This window comes from Cloeon dipterum, chromosome 3 (assembly GCF_949628265.1).
Source record: "Cloeon dipterum chromosome 3, ieCloDipt1.1, whole genome shotgun sequence".
Classification (NCBI taxonomy): domain Eukaryota; kingdom Metazoa; phylum Arthropoda; class Insecta; order Ephemeroptera; family Baetidae; genus Cloeon; species Cloeon dipterum.
Window position 1 is genome coordinate 19,195,467 of NC_088788.1, and position 17,985 is coordinate 19,213,451.

The 17,985-nt window shown below is 40.5% G+C and overlaps 1 protein-coding gene and 1 pseudogene across 4 annotated transcripts in view; one reads left to right on the forward strand and one right to left on the reverse strand.

Moving 5' to 3' along the window:
- Positions 1-286: 286 nt before the first annotated feature.
- Positions 287-4,424, forward strand: LOC135938636 (uncharacterized; annotated as a pseudogene).
- A 426-nt stretch (positions 4,425-4,850) lies between these two features.
- Nox (NADPH oxidase) overlaps positions 4,851-17,985 on the reverse strand; it is a 34,315-nt gene continuing 21,180 nt past the window's right edge. For 2 of the 4 annotated variants that reach the window (XM_065482422.1, XM_065482419.1), the window contains exons 2-19: positions 14,766-14,860; positions 13,354-13,465; positions 13,039-13,136; positions 12,854-12,974; positions 12,588-12,738; positions 12,296-12,506; positions 11,600-11,826; positions 11,218-11,406; positions 10,952-11,145; positions 10,487-10,808; positions 9,582-9,735; positions 9,384-9,520; positions 9,178-9,319; positions 8,248-8,626; positions 7,683-7,724; positions 7,011-7,220; positions 6,468-6,671; positions 4,851-5,734 (exon numbers count right to left, since the gene is read on the reverse strand). In XM_065482422.1, coding sequence (XP_065338494.1) covers positions 5,537-5,734; positions 6,468-6,671; positions 7,011-7,220; positions 7,683-7,724; positions 8,248-8,626; positions 9,178-9,319; positions 9,384-9,520; positions 9,582-9,735; positions 10,487-10,808; positions 10,952-11,145; positions 11,218-11,406; positions 11,600-11,826; positions 12,296-12,506; positions 12,588-12,738; positions 12,854-12,974; positions 13,039-13,136; positions 13,354-13,465; positions 14,766-14,860 — 3,186 coding nt within the window. In that variant the 3' untranslated portion in view covers positions 4,851-5,536. The remainder of the gene's footprint in view (positions 5,735-6,467; positions 6,672-7,010; positions 7,221-7,682; positions 7,725-8,247; positions 8,627-9,177; positions 9,320-9,383; positions 9,521-9,581; positions 9,736-10,486; positions 10,809-10,951; positions 11,146-11,217; positions 11,407-11,599; positions 11,827-12,295; positions 12,507-12,587; positions 12,739-12,853; positions 12,975-13,038; positions 13,137-13,353; positions 13,466-14,765; positions 14,861-17,985) is intronic. The other 2 variants (XM_065482421.1, XM_065482420.1) reach the window with 2 other exon arrangements.

Genomic DNA, 17,985 nt, shown 5'->3' on the forward strand with positions numbered 1-17,985 from the left:
AGGAGATAAAGTTAAAACCACTAAAACTTGGAGTTTTGAGATGCAAAAATAAAAAACTTAATAATTTTTAAATATTTGTAAATTGAATTAAATTTTAATTGATTCTAACATTAAAATTTTTGAGATTTTGGTAATCTCAAGTTAAAGATTCAACTCTCTTTCGTACTTGGTAGCAAATTTGTGTGATCCACAGTCGAGCGGCGCTCTTGTTGCTCGGTGCTGATTAAAGCGCGCGCAACTGCACTTGACAAGCACCAGCCACCCCCTAGTACTCCGCCCTTAACATCGACCCTGCTGGAAAATGGGTCGAGAGGGTGGAGCATGCGCGGCGGGGTGGTTTATGCTCTGCTGGTCTCCTCTCGCTAGCGAATAATACAGCTGGGTCAATGTTTCGTTCGTAGGTAGACTGTCTCATGGTATTCAAGCCAAATTAGGGGCCGAATTCGCCCTTGGTGCGGGCATGATCCCCTCGGAACTGGACAAGCAGAAGAAGCCGAGCAAATCTTGCTTCCTCACCAGCATGTTCAAGCAGAAAAAGAGCGAAGAGGAGGACTCGTACGGGGGCATCTTCGGTACGTAACCGATGGGCCGTGCACTTGAACCGAACTAAGGCCAATTACGCGACGGCCGGGGCACGTCTATATATTATACTAAGCAGTCGAACTACTTATTATGTAAACTTTTGTCGGAGGGAAACCATACGTCCGCACAGTAAACTGCATGTTGCTTTCTCGGTTTGGGGTTCAACCAACCAGACACCGCGCTATTATTTCGAGACTGTTTGCGCTAACTTCAATACTAATTGCGTTTTTATAGTGACAAAAATTTATATTAATTATTCCTTAGGAAATTTGGGGTAGAATTAAACCTAGTATACTATTCTTAAAATTGAAGTGTCTCTTTGAAAAAAAAAACTTTCACACCGCAGCAATAAAAAGTCAACAAAAAATGGTTATATTTTTTCACAAAGCTCCCGTTCAATATCTCAGAAAATTAGATTATACTGAGAGGATAAATCTCAGCAGAGACAGCAGGGTCAGCGAATATAATGTGTGTGACATGATATAATTAGATAATAACAATAAAGTGTTGGGAAATGAAAAGAGTGGCGCGCGTCGATCTGAAGAGCTCTTGTACGGCATCGATCATGAAAGCCGATTTATTTTCCTCGCCAGCACCGCGCTTTATTTCTCATGCAAAATTGCTGCTGTTTATTTCAGCTGGTGTGTGTCCGGTGAGCGCTTCGCTGTCCGTGCACGCAACACTCGACCTCATGCCGTGCTCGCTGTCCTCGACCCTCACTTTGACGCCTGGCCGGACGAGGAATCTCGATCAGGACATGGAGGCGTTGCGTTTGTCCCGGCAGGACAACCCTTTTCTCCAACTGCTGGCTAGCAGGGAGAGCCTTCTCGACTCAGACGATTGTAACGACGCTGCTATCCTCATGTCAAATGTGAGTGAAACTTTTTTATTTACTCGCAACTCAAAACTACCAAAATTGCGTGAAATAGTTTCAAGTAGGCATGTGATTTTAAGACAGTGTTTTTCAGGGTATTGTTGATTACTTAATAGCTTGTGTTCCGTAATTGGACGGTTTCTGGGCTGATATTTAGACGGTTCTAGGTGGTTTTTCTTGAAATCGTTTCAGCTCTATTAAAATTTAGCATTCATACGCTTTTGTCCAAATCTCAAAATATTCGTCAATTTTAAGGATAGGATTAACCTTTACCAATTGCACCAACCTTAAAAATTAAAAAATGTTTCGACTGAAAATTTTTATTTGCTTTTATGTTTCAGTCTAAAATGAAACACAGCTATAACAAGTATAATGAATGGTGATTTTTTTTTTTATTTTCGAGAGTGAATTGGGCCCTTTTAGCCATATCCGTATAACTGAACATTTAATTTGGATTTTTTAATTTTGCTTGCATTCACATCCAAATGATTTGAAAACGTAAAATATACATGTGTTTATGTTATAAACCTTTTACAAAATTTAGAACCAAAACGAGGACAGTTCTAAGTATTTATAAAAATTGCTAAAATTAAGCTTGCTTCTCATTTAAAAAAACTGTTTTAACTGAAGACCGATAAAAATATGTTGGTCTTAAAAATTGAGCTAAAAAATGAAACTATGTGAAAAAAATTTAGGCGCAAAGCAATAGTTATGCATCTTTTCTCGGGTGTTATTTATTTTTGTTTTGTATTTTCGTTCAAAAATCGAATGTATGAAAGACATGATTTACAATAGTTCACGGAAATGCGTGAGATAGTCGCACAAAACATGTTTTTTCTGATTAATATTCACTTTTTTATATACTTCATTTCCTTAAAATATAAGAACTGAGAGAGTCACACTTGCAGAAAAGAATGATCCAAATTGGGTTATCTACTGTCTTATCAAATGAGCAAATTATTGACCAGAGTAGGTTGCTATCTTTTCCTCCAGCGTTTAAGACATCAAGCGCTGAGTCATTCCTCATATAAAAATAAGGATTATTTGCAATCTCTCACAAGTCAAATAAAAAACGTTTGATTGCAGTACAAACACTCTTCTCAAGTCAGAGCAGTGTACATATTTAAAATTTCGTAGTAATTTTACCATATTTCGAAAAGTTAATTGGCAAATAATGTTTTAATCAATTAAAAAGTCGCTTCTACACTTTAAATTTGAAATTAAATTGCTTAAAACACTTTATGTAACTGGCAATAATAAAGTTTTATTTATTTTTAATTTCAATGTCACTAAAACCAGAATTTATTTCTCTATTTATAAAAATTAAATCACTGATATTGATGTATTTTAATAGGAGCACGTCGTGAGTTCGCTGGACCTGGATCCACTGAGTCTGCCTGAAATCCACGAGCACATGATCCGAAGCCCACCGCCGACGAGTTGGCCGCGCTCGCCCAACTCGCGCGTTTTCCACTTCCCCGTGAGTGACTGCGAGGACGATTCCAGCCAAGAGAGTCTCACTGGCCACGGCAGCCAGGTGCTGTCCAAGACGGCCTGCGAGCACTCGTCGCCCAAACGCTCACGCAGTGTAATCGACAACACTGACTTTGCAGGTTCGTGCCCCTATAATTATTCTTCAAGGCCGTTGTCGTTTACTGTCAACAATGAATGTTATATTTTTATCTATCCTTCTACTTCGGCTGCGTAGAGAGAAGTCGGGAATTTGGTATGATGGGGAACCGAATGACGGGAAGGCTGAGCCTCACCCCAAAGGCACCCCGCAGATGCAGTAGTGACAGTAGAGGTACACTAATAGCCTATAAATTAGTATTTTAAGCTGACAGCAATTATTTCTACATCAGCAGAAATTGCTGATGTAGCAATGTTACAAACAAAAATAAATTATTCGCAGTTATATAGGACTACTTAGGGTCTAGAGTGCTGGCAGGAAATGATTAATCATTTCATAATTTTTCCCGATCATTTCGCATTTGCGGGAAATGTTTTGCAATATATTTTCCAGATTTTTAATTTATTACAAAAGGGTTTTTTTGCCTGGGATGCCTTTTCTATAGATATGCCGAGTGTTCCATTCTTTTTAAACAAATTAATTATTGCTTCAAACTAACGCAGCAGTGAGAATTTATTTTAATGGTTTCACTTTTTAGTGTTGCACACATTTCTTTTCTCTATACAGCATGATATCAAAACCACTTGTAATGCACCTAAATTGACGTGGCACGTTGTTCTTGGAGTAGGCGAGATCTTTTGTTCAACGTATTTATTATTTTTGATCTTGCAGTAAATCTGGTACAAACTACTGCAGTTCAAATAAATCAAAGGCTAGTTACTTTCGTTACAACTTGCACCAAGCAGGTGCAGTAAAATTGCTGTCTTATTACGCCCACAATTTCGATGTATCATGAGGCACCGAATGCAATATAGGTCAACGTATCTGTGTAAAAAGCAGTAAAACCGCCCAGCAGCCGTACCGTAATTTATTTGTATCGTTTTATCTTGCAGGTCCGTTTTCGATTTTGAGTGCTCCGTCCCACTATAATGTGGAAGAGGAGGAATTTTTGGTCAGCTCGGCGCCGCGTTCAGCCGTGCCATCGAGTTCTCTTAAAAAGTAATGATATGATTTCTTGTATTCTTGTCGACGAGAAAAAATGTATATGGAGTCTTTTTGTGAAGCCACATTCATTCTTTTCTCCTACAGTTAAGGCAAAATTTACACGCAACACATTTTTCTCCCTATCTCTATATTAGAGTGCGCGAAACACAAACAGCATAGACAAGTGATTTACATTGTTTGTTGTGATCCAACGTTTCGGTTTTTGTTTCAAAAGGCAAAATTTCTACACTGAAAAACGGATTTGGCGAAGAACAGTTGGATATTTGACCGTTTTTAATGAAAATATGTATTTTATCAATGAATATTTATTAAAGTTTTATTTGTCTATTCAAACCTGCTTTTTAATTATCACTAACATTATTTAGAAATTCGTCTAATTTTAAGCTTTAAAGATGTATATATTTTGGCGGTTCCCCAATAAGGAAATCGCTTCAAATTAAGGAGCATTCCTCTCCCATTGGTTGAAGGGTGGGTTGCGCCTTTCCTCTCCCTCAAGCCTCAGAAATCACGGGAGATTCGTCGAGTGATCAGAGAATTAAAATATATGATGTCTTTGTTTTTGTGCGGATGCCGTGTTCAGGCCGTGTTTTCGTATTCTTCGTATTCTTGAATTTTTGCTGTTTACATTGTTTTTAAGTTGGAGGTGGACCTGCAGAAATGACGATGACCATTGACCACGTCTTCTTATTTCAAGAGGTGAGTGTTTCTGTGTAGATCGACACGGAAACCATTGAAAATCTAAGAATCAAAAGCACTCGATATTTGTGTACTTGTAAAAAGCATTTTATTTTATGCGTCGATTGTCATACATGGTAACGTGGAATAAGTACAAAAGCTTTTCATAAATATAAATACGCTACGCAAAGAACAGCATGATTCTTATATAATTGGAAACTCTCCTCTGTAGAAGATAAAACATTTTTTACAACATTTTGCGTTGGATTGGCAAAAGGTGGTTTGATTGATTAGTAGTTTCGTGACAACTCTCAAAGGTACTTCGCGAAGTAAGCTTTAAAATATTTACAGCGGGCAGATTAAAAACTACTCATAAATAGGACGTAACGAGAACAGCTAATAGGGAGGTGTCATAAAACGAACAATTTCTCAAAAATCAATCTTCGGGGCAGGCAAGTCGTCAAAAATATCACAGACCTCTTTCGTTTTTCGTTAACTCAAATACAAGCAGGTTTAAATTGAAGGGAAGAAAGCCACCACCACCCAAGAGCCGCGGCCTCACCCTGTGAGGCCTTTTTATATTCGGAGTAGAAAATAAAATCTTAAATACTGTGCTTGTAGACAATTTTTACAAATTAACAAAATTGCAAATAATTTCCTTCAAGTTTAAAATCTCAATTTTGAGAGGTTGTCAGACCGATATGACCGGATTGGTAATTAGGGAGCCTCTACAATGGTAACTACACTCTTGCTGTCAACACTCGTGCCGATCAGAAGGACTCTTTGCGGAAGTTGAAGCCAAACTGATCGCACTTGACGCGGAGGGTGCGCGCTAGCTGCGGTGGTCCGCAGTAGAAAACGGTCACTTTGCCCTTCTTCTGGTCCGCGATCTGTTTGAACACCTTGTCCCAGTTTGGACGACCCGCGTTCGTGCGCGTCTTCAGACCAGTGATCAAATCTCGCTTTTCCTGCAAACAGAAATTGTTTAAAATTATTTATCGGGGAGAAATAAGTGTGTATTGTTGGTCAATTCCGTTTTATTTAAATATGCTCAAATATATGTTTTTTTTTCTAGAAAAACAAATCAAACATGATTGACATCACATGTCGTGCACTTGATTTAAAAATTATATAAAGGGGAAAGACGAATAAAGGCAAAATTTTAGTCTGTTCTGCATTTTAAGAACCTCTATAGATTCAGGAAACATTTTTTGAAACATTAAAATTTATTAAAAGGAAACAAGATCTCTGAAGTCTTAAAAAATGTCTCTGTACTATATTTTTGAGACACTAAAAATGATTGTTAAACTATTTTTTTCATTTTTATTCGATGACTGTTTATTGTTAATACCAGGTGCAATACAACTTGGCACATTGCCATCGAAAACGATCGATTGTGAAAAGGTGCTAATCATTCGCAATGTTAACCGATGCACTTAGAAGTAATGTAAGTAAATAACTGAGCAATCGCATGAATGAAATATTCACGCCGAAGATCGAATGAATAGAAGATTGATTACGGCGTATATGAATGAGTCGGCGAGAGCAGTTGCGGTGAATTTTCAAAGCGGCAGCAATGAATGTGGTTATCTCGTGGTTTATATAAGAGGATTGGACAGGTATGATTCTAATGAGCGAACCGGTTGCTGCGGATGCTCAGCGTGAGCGTTTCGAGTGTAATTATGAGTGATTTCTGGTCACCTTTTGGTGGAGCAGGTCGAGGGCGAGCTGCAGACCGACGGCCTTCATGTCGGTCTTCTGCAGGGCGCTGGTGATGTACATGTGCATCTCGAGGAAACGCTCCATTGCGCCACCGAGTTCTGCCTGCTCGATTTCCAACTGGGAAAGCAAATTCACAAACCACTCGAATGACCGCTGGTCCCGGTTGATCCAAAAGAAGTCCACCTGGATTGCACAAAAATTCAAATTAAGTCGAAAATCTAGTTTGACTCAAATGATTGGAATTTTTGTTGCCATAGTGATTTTTCATAAATTTAATTTTTGACTTTCTACTCCCTTATACTTCTGTACCGTTTGAGGACAAAAATATTAAACAAAAATTACAGGATTATCATGTGCACTGCCAAAGAGAGCACATACTGAGATCATACTCTGAGATTTTAAAATAAATAAAAGTTAATTTGTGAAGAGAAAAGTAGATAGTATAACTTACGAAACCTGAAACATTACAGTTAAAATTTGAACAGTCGTGAGGACACAATTTACAATTTGAGAAAAGCATACCTTTCTAAGGTTCATTACGGTGGCCGGAATGTCGGAGGCCCAGGCGTAGTCGCAGCGGGGGCACTGGTGGCGGGCCTTCCAGTAGCGGTGCATGATGCTCTGGAGGATGGAGGCAAACGGCGTGACGCCGATGCCGGTGCCGATCAGCACCGCGTGCTGCGCGCGGAAGATGTGGCTCGACGGGGCGCCGTACGGGCCGTCGATGATGATCTGGAGTGGCAACGTGAAAATCGAGTCAGAAAGGCGGCCGCTTGCTTGAATCTCATTACAATCGCGGCAGTGTGTGGCACGCCGAACAAAAAACAAAACACACTTACGTACGATATCAACACAAACAAACTGCACAGACCCGACCCCGCAGGGCGATTCCCTAAGAGTGATCAGCTGGAAAATTCAATTTGCTCGCTTTCTTTGTGAGCTATAAAAGGAGCTTTTTCATGGTGTCAATCCAATTTTTTCTGCCTCGGTTTTTAATTGCCAATTGCTAATCTTTGCCAACGCATCTAGCAGCCTCTGTGTCAATAAAGTAGAGCGTCTGCTGCTTTCGTTTGCTGCGTGGCCCGCGTGACAGCCTTTCAAAAGCTCTTTCAAGGAATTCGCCCTGCGCTGATTGAGACGCAGATACAAATCTGGACGTATTAGTAGACGAGAGCCCAAAACCGTGCAACTCACCTTCAATCTGCAGTCAACCTGTATGTGCCCCGGCCTGAGTAACTGTTAATTAATCAACTTAAGAGTAATTCTTATATACAGAACATGCCCTGGTAAAAAGAAGGACAGCAGTGTGTTAGCTTTAAAATTCAGTGTTAGGTACAGTATATGCATGGTGAGGTAACGAGCAAATTAAACAAAGCAACGCAATGTTGTGCAATACAGTGCCACCACGCTTGAGCTGTTTATATTTTTTAATTTTGTTTTATTCTTTAATTAAATGCAACGTACGCTTTACTTTTCATGATTTCCAATATTACAATCATAAAAAACTTTGTTAATAAAACAATCAGTGTGGTTCGAATCTTCAAGAAATTATTTAATTTTTTCTTTACATAATTAAGTTTTTTGCAGCGCCTGACCCGTGTTATCAGAGCTATTAAAATGAATTAATTACTAAATTTTTAATTGAAATTATTTAACAAAGTTAGCTTCATGCTAAATTTGCATTCACCGCCACTAAATTTTAAAATAAACTACTAAGTTAAGTGGTAAGTTAGTTTATATATAAAAAATAAACATATACCTCCAAGGGTTTTCCAATAGGGAACTTAGCGGGCGTGACGGAGCCCCTCTTGGCGTTGAGCACGCTGGTCTGCAGAAGGGCGGGTACGCGGCCCTCCTCGATTTTGACCTCGGTCATCCGATGGTCAGGGGCGGTAGCTTTGGCCGCTACCGCTGCCTCCGCGGCGGCGGCGGCTGCGTCGGCCTCGGCGGCCGCCTCCTCCATACTGGGTGTTTTGAAGGCGATTATCGTGGGTTTGTGGCGCATGTAGCGGAAGCTTTGGGCAACAGTGCGGTTCTGGGGGCTGAGGTAGGCCAAACCCAGCGACTGCAGGCGGGCCCGCCGGACCTGCGCCTCGTTAAAGCTCTTTTCGCTCTCTGAGCGGGCAAATTCGCGCAATCTGCGACGGGACAAAGCACAAGATAGACACACAAATAAACAGGAAATTCAGCTGCAAAATAAGCAAAGGGCCCACGTCTTTCAAAGTTTCATTTATATTTTTGTTTTGTTAAAATCAATCTAAAATTCTAATTTCACCAATTGTACCAGCAAATGGTATAAAGTTCAGACCGGTACGATAAAATAACTAGTTTTTTGCATATAAAAATTTTCAATTCATGCTTTTGTAAAAATGATTGCTTTTATTTGAAGATCTGCTATCTAAAATTTGAATTTCTTAATTTTGTAAGTAAAGCCATTGATGAATAAATCTATAATTTTTTTTATCTATTTTACATGAAAAAATCTTGCGTAGGAGACAAAAAAGTGCAAAAATTAAATATGGTTTTTAACCAGGGAATCTCTCTCTATTTTTATTTATTTCATTTCTTCATTGTCTTCGACAGGGCCCCTTGAGTCAAAGCAGAAAGAACAGAGTACGGAAGTGATCGAAAAACGCCACTGGCTTAGCGCTCTGGCAGAAGTAATTCTCATTATTATCGTTGTACTCACGCGAGTACGCGTTGTCTCTTCTTCATTCGCGTCTGCATGTCCGGCATGGACAGTGACTTTTCTAGGGTTTTGCTTGCATTGCTGCTGGAGCCGTTGGTCAAGGACTGAATCCTGCGCTCCAGAGCCATCTTGGATGGATTATCTAGATTCGATTTCGCTCGTTACCATCGCGAGAGAAATAAAACAGAAGATGATGCTACTGTTACCGACTGCCGTAGGACGAGGAGATTCTCTCGGCTTTGGCACCGTTTCGTCGGTGATATCGAAGCTCTCGTTGGAGTAACTGCCGTCGCCCCTAAACCCAACAGAGCGGTCTCTGTCTCCAAACTTCTGCATTATCGATCTTTGGAGTAGATGTAAAGAAGCATTTTAAGCACGACCGAGACAGCGTGGCGTTTACTCACGCTTGAATCTTTGCTGCTCCCGGCTTGGCCTCTATCATCGGAGGAATGGGCTGTTGTTGCTCCTCGGAATGCAATCTTTCCTGCTCATGCTCAAAGTACTCGTAAAGTCGGTTTGTCCATTGCCCAACGCCGCGGATGTGCAGCCAAATCGTGTCTTTGAACGAGAAAATTGTCCATAAAAGAAAAAAATTGCGTGCATTAAAATCCCTCGTCTCATTAGCATACACGCAAATTCCCACATAAATATTTTAAACAAAAGCAAACACGGATCACGGTTATTTCATTTCCGTGGGTGCTCGTGTCGGTCGCTTAGAGCATTTTTGCAAGAGTAATTCAGAAAATAATTTTTCATTCCTGTACTGTCTGGTTTTGTTACAAATTTTTCCGGAATTTTCACCCAAAATTCTGCTCCTGAAACCTTAAGGTAGAGCTTATAACGCAATGTAATGAAACCTTTAAAAAAAAATATTTCTAGCGTTTTTGTCATAGAACTAAAGATTTTAACCGCAAAAAATTAGTAAAATTAAAATTCATCTAGAAAGCAAGAGTTGAAACAGCTAGAATTATTCTTAATGCCAGAAAGAGTGCAAAAAACATTTTTGCATGTAACTAAAAAGCACATTCATACAAGATTTTTCGGCATTATGCCATATTAATTAAATATTCTCCCTCGCATCACTTTCAAACTAACAACAGATTTTAGAATCAGCTGGGAAAATGAAACAGAATTACAATGCATGCAGGCAATAAGATACGAAAAAAATAAATATAACTGTAGAGATTTCATTAGAAAATAAAATTCTGAACTCTGAAAATATTTTCCTGTTCTGCCTGAATTTCAGGAACAATCCGGATTTACCGTCTCCGTTTCCTGTCTTGAAATACGATGACGATTTGGCACTCACCTCCCTGCTCCGGCGCACTGCTAATGGTGAACGGGTGCGACTCGTACTTGGCGATGGCGGGCACGCTGACGAACACATAGTCGCCGGGGTGGAAAACAAAGTGCGGAGGTCGCTTGATGACCAAATGCGTGACCTTGGAGGGCAGCAGAATGCCAGAACTGATGTACGTCTGTCCGTGCTGTGTCTGCATGTTGACAAAGCGCACCACTCGCTCGATCAAGTAGATAGCGCCGGGTATGACGTACCACTTCCAGAAATTTGGTCCGTGTAGTAGCGTCAGGATCCAGAAGGGAATGTACAGCAAGTGAGTGTAGTAGAAAATCTGGTGGCAAATTTAAAAAAAATGCTTATTGCATTTAAATAATGGATTAAAATTCTGAGTGAATTTATTTTTTAAATTATTTTCTGAACAGCGTCAGTTTTAATTTTAATTCTTTTGTAATGTATTTTTTCAATTTGGGGTACCTCAAAACAACCGCCTCTGCGAACAAACGGCTGCGAGCAAATGAACATAATGATGAGGATTGCTAGCAAGGCGAATCCGGTCGGATTGGCGACACCGGGAATGAGGCCGAAGAGGCCCGGCTTGGCGGTGAACAGCCACTCGGCGGCCGTGTAATTCGCAGCGTTGATCTCTGGGTGATAAACCACGACGGTGGCTGTGAGGGAGAGAAAAAAAACAGACAGCGAGTGAATGTGTGTTTATTCTCCGCAGAATAGTGCGCACTCACTGAAATTGATGAGGTGCATGATTGTGTGCACCACACTGTAAACGAAAATTAAGACGCCGGTCAGCTTGTGGAAGTAAATGTGCTGGTCCAGAGGTAATATTACTCCCCAGCCGCGTGTTCGCAAGAAAGTGATGCACTGCCGTAACATGAGCACCAGGACGAACATGCAGTTAAAGTTGAGACATTGGCCTGCGAAAAGAAAACAAATCAAATATTCAAAAATACACGATGCATGCATAACATTACGAAACGGATAAATTGCACTGATATAATAAGTGTCATTATATTAGAGTTCATTAGATCAGTATAGAGTATAAGCCATTTTGTAACTTTATTGGTTTTCACGTAAAGAGGACAATTCAACTTGTCAGCGTGAACTTACCGCAGGCGCGGGCGAATATCGTGTACCAATTGGACTCTCTGTACTGGATGGCGCGTGAAACGAAAAGGCCGATGTTCACGATGATTACTAGCAAGAGGAACGCGAGATAGACGTAGTTGTTCTTGACGTAAGGCATGCTGAATTGGTACGGACGCATCGCCAGCAGTTTGCCCCAAATCGACTTGGGGGTGGGTTTTGGCTTTGGGGGCACCAACCACCGATCAATACTGGCAACAGATATGAACTCCGTTTAAATTTATTTTTTATTATAATTCAACCCCTTATAAGACATGAATGTCGTTTTTTACGTTTGGCAAAAATGTAAAGACTACAAAGTACTTTTAATTTATATGTAAATTGGCAGACTGGCGCTGGAAGAAAAGATTGGTAAGTAAAAATCGTGACGTGATCAATTTTAAGGCTGATTAAGATCAGGAAACGCCACTTGTTGCACTGAATGTATGGCATAAATTAGCAAGAGCAACAAAAGAAAATCAAACAAGCAGCAAAAAATCACTGAAAAGGCTAACTGAGAAGTGATGATGTCACAATGCACTGGCCCGTTGTTCAAAATTCCAACGTCAATTCAATTTTCAGATTTTTCCCAAACATATAACAAAATTTTAAAACATTTTTCCCTTCAAGTTGATTTCGATCAAGTAAGTGATCTAAACGCATGCAATCTCAGGGTTGCACCTGATTGTGAGGTTCTCTAGAAGACCGTCGTGCTTTTCCAACTGCGCCTTGAGCGCCTCGAAGGTAATAGCCCCCCTGATCTCTACGTCAGCGTCCTCGAACAGGGCCATGGTCAGGTCCTCCACCTGCTCTTCGCTGAACTTCATGCCGTTCTCCTCCATGCATGCTCGCATCACGTGTTGCAGCTCCTTGTGCTGAATGAGCCCGTCGCCTATCATGCAAAATCGTCAAATTTTACGGCCGTTTATATAGACTCGCGAAACATACAATCCGCGCGAAAGGTCACACTTACCGTCCAAGTCGTAAACTTTGAAGAGAAACCTGATCTTATCGTCGGTGCTCTGGCCGGCGAACTGGTGCATCGCGTCGATGAACTCTTGCAAAGAGATGGTACCCGAGTTATCCTTGTCGAAAATTTGGAACACCCTCTCCGTGAAGAAGGGCTGCAAAAGTGAAATTTTAACTATCAAAATTTGCCATTATAATTATTTAAGTATTATTTTAATTTCATTTCACTCTTTAAAAAGCGCATTCACAGTTTTATTTTAATTAACTCACATTTTTAGATATGACAATCTTTTTAAAGTCATCTCTTCTGATTTCATTCTGGTCGCCGACTGTTTGCCTAAAAAGTTGCTCAAGCCACTCAAGACTGGCGGCATCGAACCCAGCCAGGGGCCTGAGGAGAGAAAAGGAAGGCAAAAAATCAGCCTGCTTTAGAACACACTGATTTACAAACGTACCGCGGACTGCTGATGTTGGAAATGAACTCGATCACCTGCTCCGGCGTGACAACTCCGTCCGAGTCGAGGTCCACCAGCCGGTAAAGTTTATCTAGCACCTGTTCACCAATCTGCGTTTTAAAACACGCCCAACCAGCCAAAACCACACCAATCGGAATTTCAAGGGAAACAATTCGGAGCCGAATTTTATTGTTCCCTTAATTGCAGATAGTTATCAAATACACTAAATTAAATTTAATTGGATTTTCAACATTTTGATCAATTTTCGTTACGTTTTCTGAGGGTACGTTTGGTATTTAAGGTGAAACTACTCACCCCTTTGGCGTTGAAAATCTCGCAGAACTTTTCGAGGGTAATAGGGGCGTCGCCGCAGAGGACGTAGGCCACGCTCTCGACCTGTTCGGCGAAGTCAACTTGCTTCTCATCACTGTCAAACAGATCGATTTAGTCAGCAGCGACTTAGTACGACGCATTTCAGGCCGCCGAGTACAAATCCCTTTCACCCGTACGAAAATGAATATTTATCGACTACTTAATGCCGACTTGGAGTACATATATATATTATGCACCTTCGAATTTCAACTTCTGTTGCGCAATTTCGAGCGAATTGCAACTTGCTGCTAAGCCCAAATCCGATAAGAGGCTTTCTTCTCTCTTCCGTCCGCCGCCCACCAAAAGAGGGTCAGTGTTGGCTTGAAAAAAGCGCCGTTTTATTGTTCGGCCGAAGAGATTGATCGGATTTTTCGAGACGGTGTGTTACATGGCGAAAATTTGAATTCAGTCGGCGTGTGTGAGTATATTTGCGGCGAGCCGCGAGCGTCTGATGACAACCGGAGATAGTGTCATCGAAGCAACAACAATTGCTGTCTTATTTAATCATAATATACAAATGTGTTTATTATGAAGCAGGGAGCGGACGAGTGGGCGGACGGAATCAAGATTTTATGCAAAACCACTGATTGCACCCATTACGTTGCGCCGCGAGAGACTGTTCTGTCAAAGTTTATCGCTTCGTTTCATCGACTGCTGCGCCTATTTGGGCTCAAATTGTGTTGCAGGCCTCATTCCACACGCGGGCCAAAGACAATGGAGTAACAGCCCGCGACTAGCGTTGAATTGTGTGCTGAACAAACCATCTAAAGAACATCTATTTTATCTCTTCTTTGTTGTTTAAATTACTGCAAGCACAATAAATTTAAGGAAAAAACTGCGTGTGGCGAAAAATCTCACGTATAGTTTTAGACTTGATTTCAGAAGCAATTGAAATAAAGGAAAATAAACAAAATTATTGCTGGCATTTATTTTTAGGAATTGATATCAAACGTTTTTTCAATATGATGTTTTTCAAAATTATCTACAAAGGTTTTCGGTATGTATCTTAATGTCTAATATTTATTTTGTTCCATTGAGTTGCATTAAATATTTCCAACGGTTAGATTCGTGCAAGGCCTGCCCTTCGGGAGGTCTGAGTCGATCACAATCGCATAGCGAAACACAAAAACATTTGTGGCCAAATGATGGGTTTTCGCGCAGCAGCAACTCAATTACGTGAAATAATCAAAGTGCAGTATTTCGCTTTTTGCGAGATGCAATCCAAGGACGAATTGCTCAACCGCTGCGAAGAGAAAAATCCACGGGGATCGCGATGTGCTCTTTTTAGAAGGATACAGAAGTGTGCTACGATTATTTATGCGAATAGAAAATGTGTGTGAAGCATGGATACTTACGTCAACCTGGCTTTGAGAAATTCCACCCACTCCTCCTGGTGCAACAGGCCGTCCCGGTCGTGATCAAACAACCTGAAGAGCCGCTGTAGCAAATCCTGTTGATCAAAGGCCTCGGATTAAGACTCATCATCAGAGCAATTTGCAGCACAATACAATATACTGCACTCGAGATTTATTTTGTTGATTCTGAGGGTCACCCTCCATTGTCTTAACGAGAGACAAAGTAAAAAATAACTACGGGGAATTTTATAATTACTGCATGAGTATACTTGTGTATTCTTGATAAAATATTGAAGGACATTTAAAAAAACTTGTAATGCAAAATGATTAAGCGGAGGATAACAAAAAAAAAAAAAAAAACGATTGAATCCATGATGTAATCTCACGCAGGACAAAGTTAATGTGAATTACTCAATGAAATATGTTTTCCATTTGTTGACTTGGAAGTGTGCATCAGGAAACTTCAAAAGAATTGATATACCGGATGACAAAAGGGGGGCGAAAACTTTATTTTAATTCAATTTTTGTACTTGCTATCACGATACGAGCACCGACTTGTGAAATAATTTAGATTGAACTATCAATTAAGGTTAATTAGAGAAGCATTGTGGTTGTCTCAATGGACATACCTTTTGTGATATTATTTCAGTGTTGCGAAAGAAAGGATACCCGAATATGAAGGGAATTACACCTTGTTCAGCGGGCTGGGATAATGAAAAGGCGTTGTGAAAATAATACACACACACAGAGCGAGGTAATCCGCGCGCGGCCCGCCTGCCTGCCAATCCCAACATTGATTTATACGCCTCGCTCGCGTATAGTTAGCGCTCAATTGTTTTCGCTGCTTCGCTCAAGTGAACCGTTTGACCGCCCTCGCGTGAAATTGCTTTTTGTTCTTGATGAATTTACAACCACGCATTACGAGCAATTTGAATCTAATAGTGATCGTCGTCTTGCATGTGCAAAATAGTGCTTATTCACGCGTTGTAAACACACGACTTTCCGCACAGATTGACAGCTGCTGCGAGCGAACATTTTGCCCTTTGCCTCTCTTTTCAAGTGCAGCTTATGTAAATTACAGTGCTTGACTCTGTGAATGAAAATTGCCCTTGAGCGCGCGGCACTGTTGGCCGATCATCATCAATTGCACCGAAATATTTATCGAGGTGAGATGAATATTAAACAGATCTGGTCTCGGCAGTTGACGCTAAAGAGCGTGAAACCTAGAAATTTGAAAGATGTTGTCCATTTTAGGCATTGTGTACACATTACCATATGCGGCCTGAGCAATGTAATTAATCATTTTGAAAGAAAAAGCCGGGGCAAAAACATCTGTTGGGCCATAATTGAAAAGAGCACAGGCCGGACGGTAGCCGCGTTGCTTTCAAACGTCTAATGAGCAAACAAATGCACGCAGTAAAGCTGCCGGTTTATTATTTCGCCTCGACACGACCTGCATTCTGACCTTTTCCATTCCGGCCTTGTCAGCGAAAAGCGTGGTGGAAAAAAAGCAGCGCGAACCTACGTGGTCTAATCCACGAGCTGGAGAAAGAAAATGAGGGCCACGTCAGTGTATTTGTAAATTCTTGGAAGATAGAGAGAGAAAAAGGGCAATTTGTTGTGATTGTTGCAGGTGGAGAGCAATGATTGCAATTAGAGGATATGCCGCCGCGGCAATAAAGGTACCGTACCTCGCGACCATTGCCAAGCGCGATAGCAATAACACTCTCCGATTGTGCAAGGTGCCCCAAGTGCTCTCACTTTGGAATGGTAACCATTTTGTTGCCAGCCAGAAATTAATATTTTCTTTATGCCAAAATGTTTCTGAGAATAAAAAACTTTAAGTATGCAAATGAACAATTGAAGTGGTATATTAAAACTGATATTTTAAGGTGTAGATTAGAATTAATATTAATTAAATTGAGAAATCGTTGCATAAAAAACTAATAGATTTGCTAAAACTACTTTAACTGATAATTTTGCATCACCTAATTTAAATCGAACAATTAATTTATTTCAAGTTTTCTTGAAATAATTTCTAATCTTCATTTCTATTATATTAATATTTGTCAAATATACTAAGTCAGTTAGAGATAAAAGCACTATCGTAAATAGGCTACCAAGAACATGTTCGTGGCATTTGCATGCTGAGACGTCGTTTGATTTATTTATGTTATTGCACGTTCTCTCCAAAAACCAACTGAAAGGGCCCAAGGTTTATTTTAATTGGCAAAAGCTCTCAAATCTCCGAACTGAGCATTTTGCTTATCTACTGAAAATCAAATCTGATAATGATTAAAGTGGATAAGTCCATATGTACGCGCTGCTAACTAAGTAAATGAGAGCACCGAACTGATTGAGGACTGGATCTGGCTTGCGAAGAAATGTGACTTAATCCTTTTTACGAGCCGCGAGCAATCGCAGGTGTTTATTCATGCGGTCCGCCTTTGTCGCGATAACGCACTGCGCGCCCTGATTTTTCTTGTCGCGTTTTATAGGCACCGCAATTTCGGCCAGCGCATATTTCTTCGGAGTCAGCATAATAAAATCATTTAGCACCGCAGCCGCTGGTGTGAGTGAGTTTGATTTCAAAACTGCACGTAATCTTCTCTAGTTGCTACGTGCAGACGCGCACTCGCGATTTCTCATCGCATTTTTCCGATTCGCCATTTCATATTTTTTATTTCCATTGCTGATGTATCGTATGGCGAAATGCGGTGAAAAACGATCGCCCTTGGGCTGCAACTCGGTTGAATCGATCTGACAGATCGCATTTCGCTGCACCTGGCACGTACCTTATGATGGAAGGTGGTAATTTGTTGTAATTTCTGCTCAAAAGAACTGGCAATAACCATAAATTTGAGCGGGCCTGCTGGTACTAGTCGAAACGGGCGTATTCCGACGTTTTCGCCCGCTCGTTAAGCAGTTTCATCTCTTCATTACGCCGCCATTTGAAATGTAAATTGAATTCGTTTAAAATTAAATGAGCTAGAAAACGACGTATTTTCATAACATCAAGAAAAATGCCGCGTGTTTTACAAATTCAATGAACAATCGGGAGATATGTTAGCTTTTTGGTAGAATGTGACCGTCTAGATACCATCGTCTCATAAGGATTAAATTACATTGAATGCCTTTTATGTCACATTCAATGCACATTTAGTAAGAGTAGGTAATTTGTAATATCTGCTGTGAATGGAATTCTGTGTGGGTCAAATTT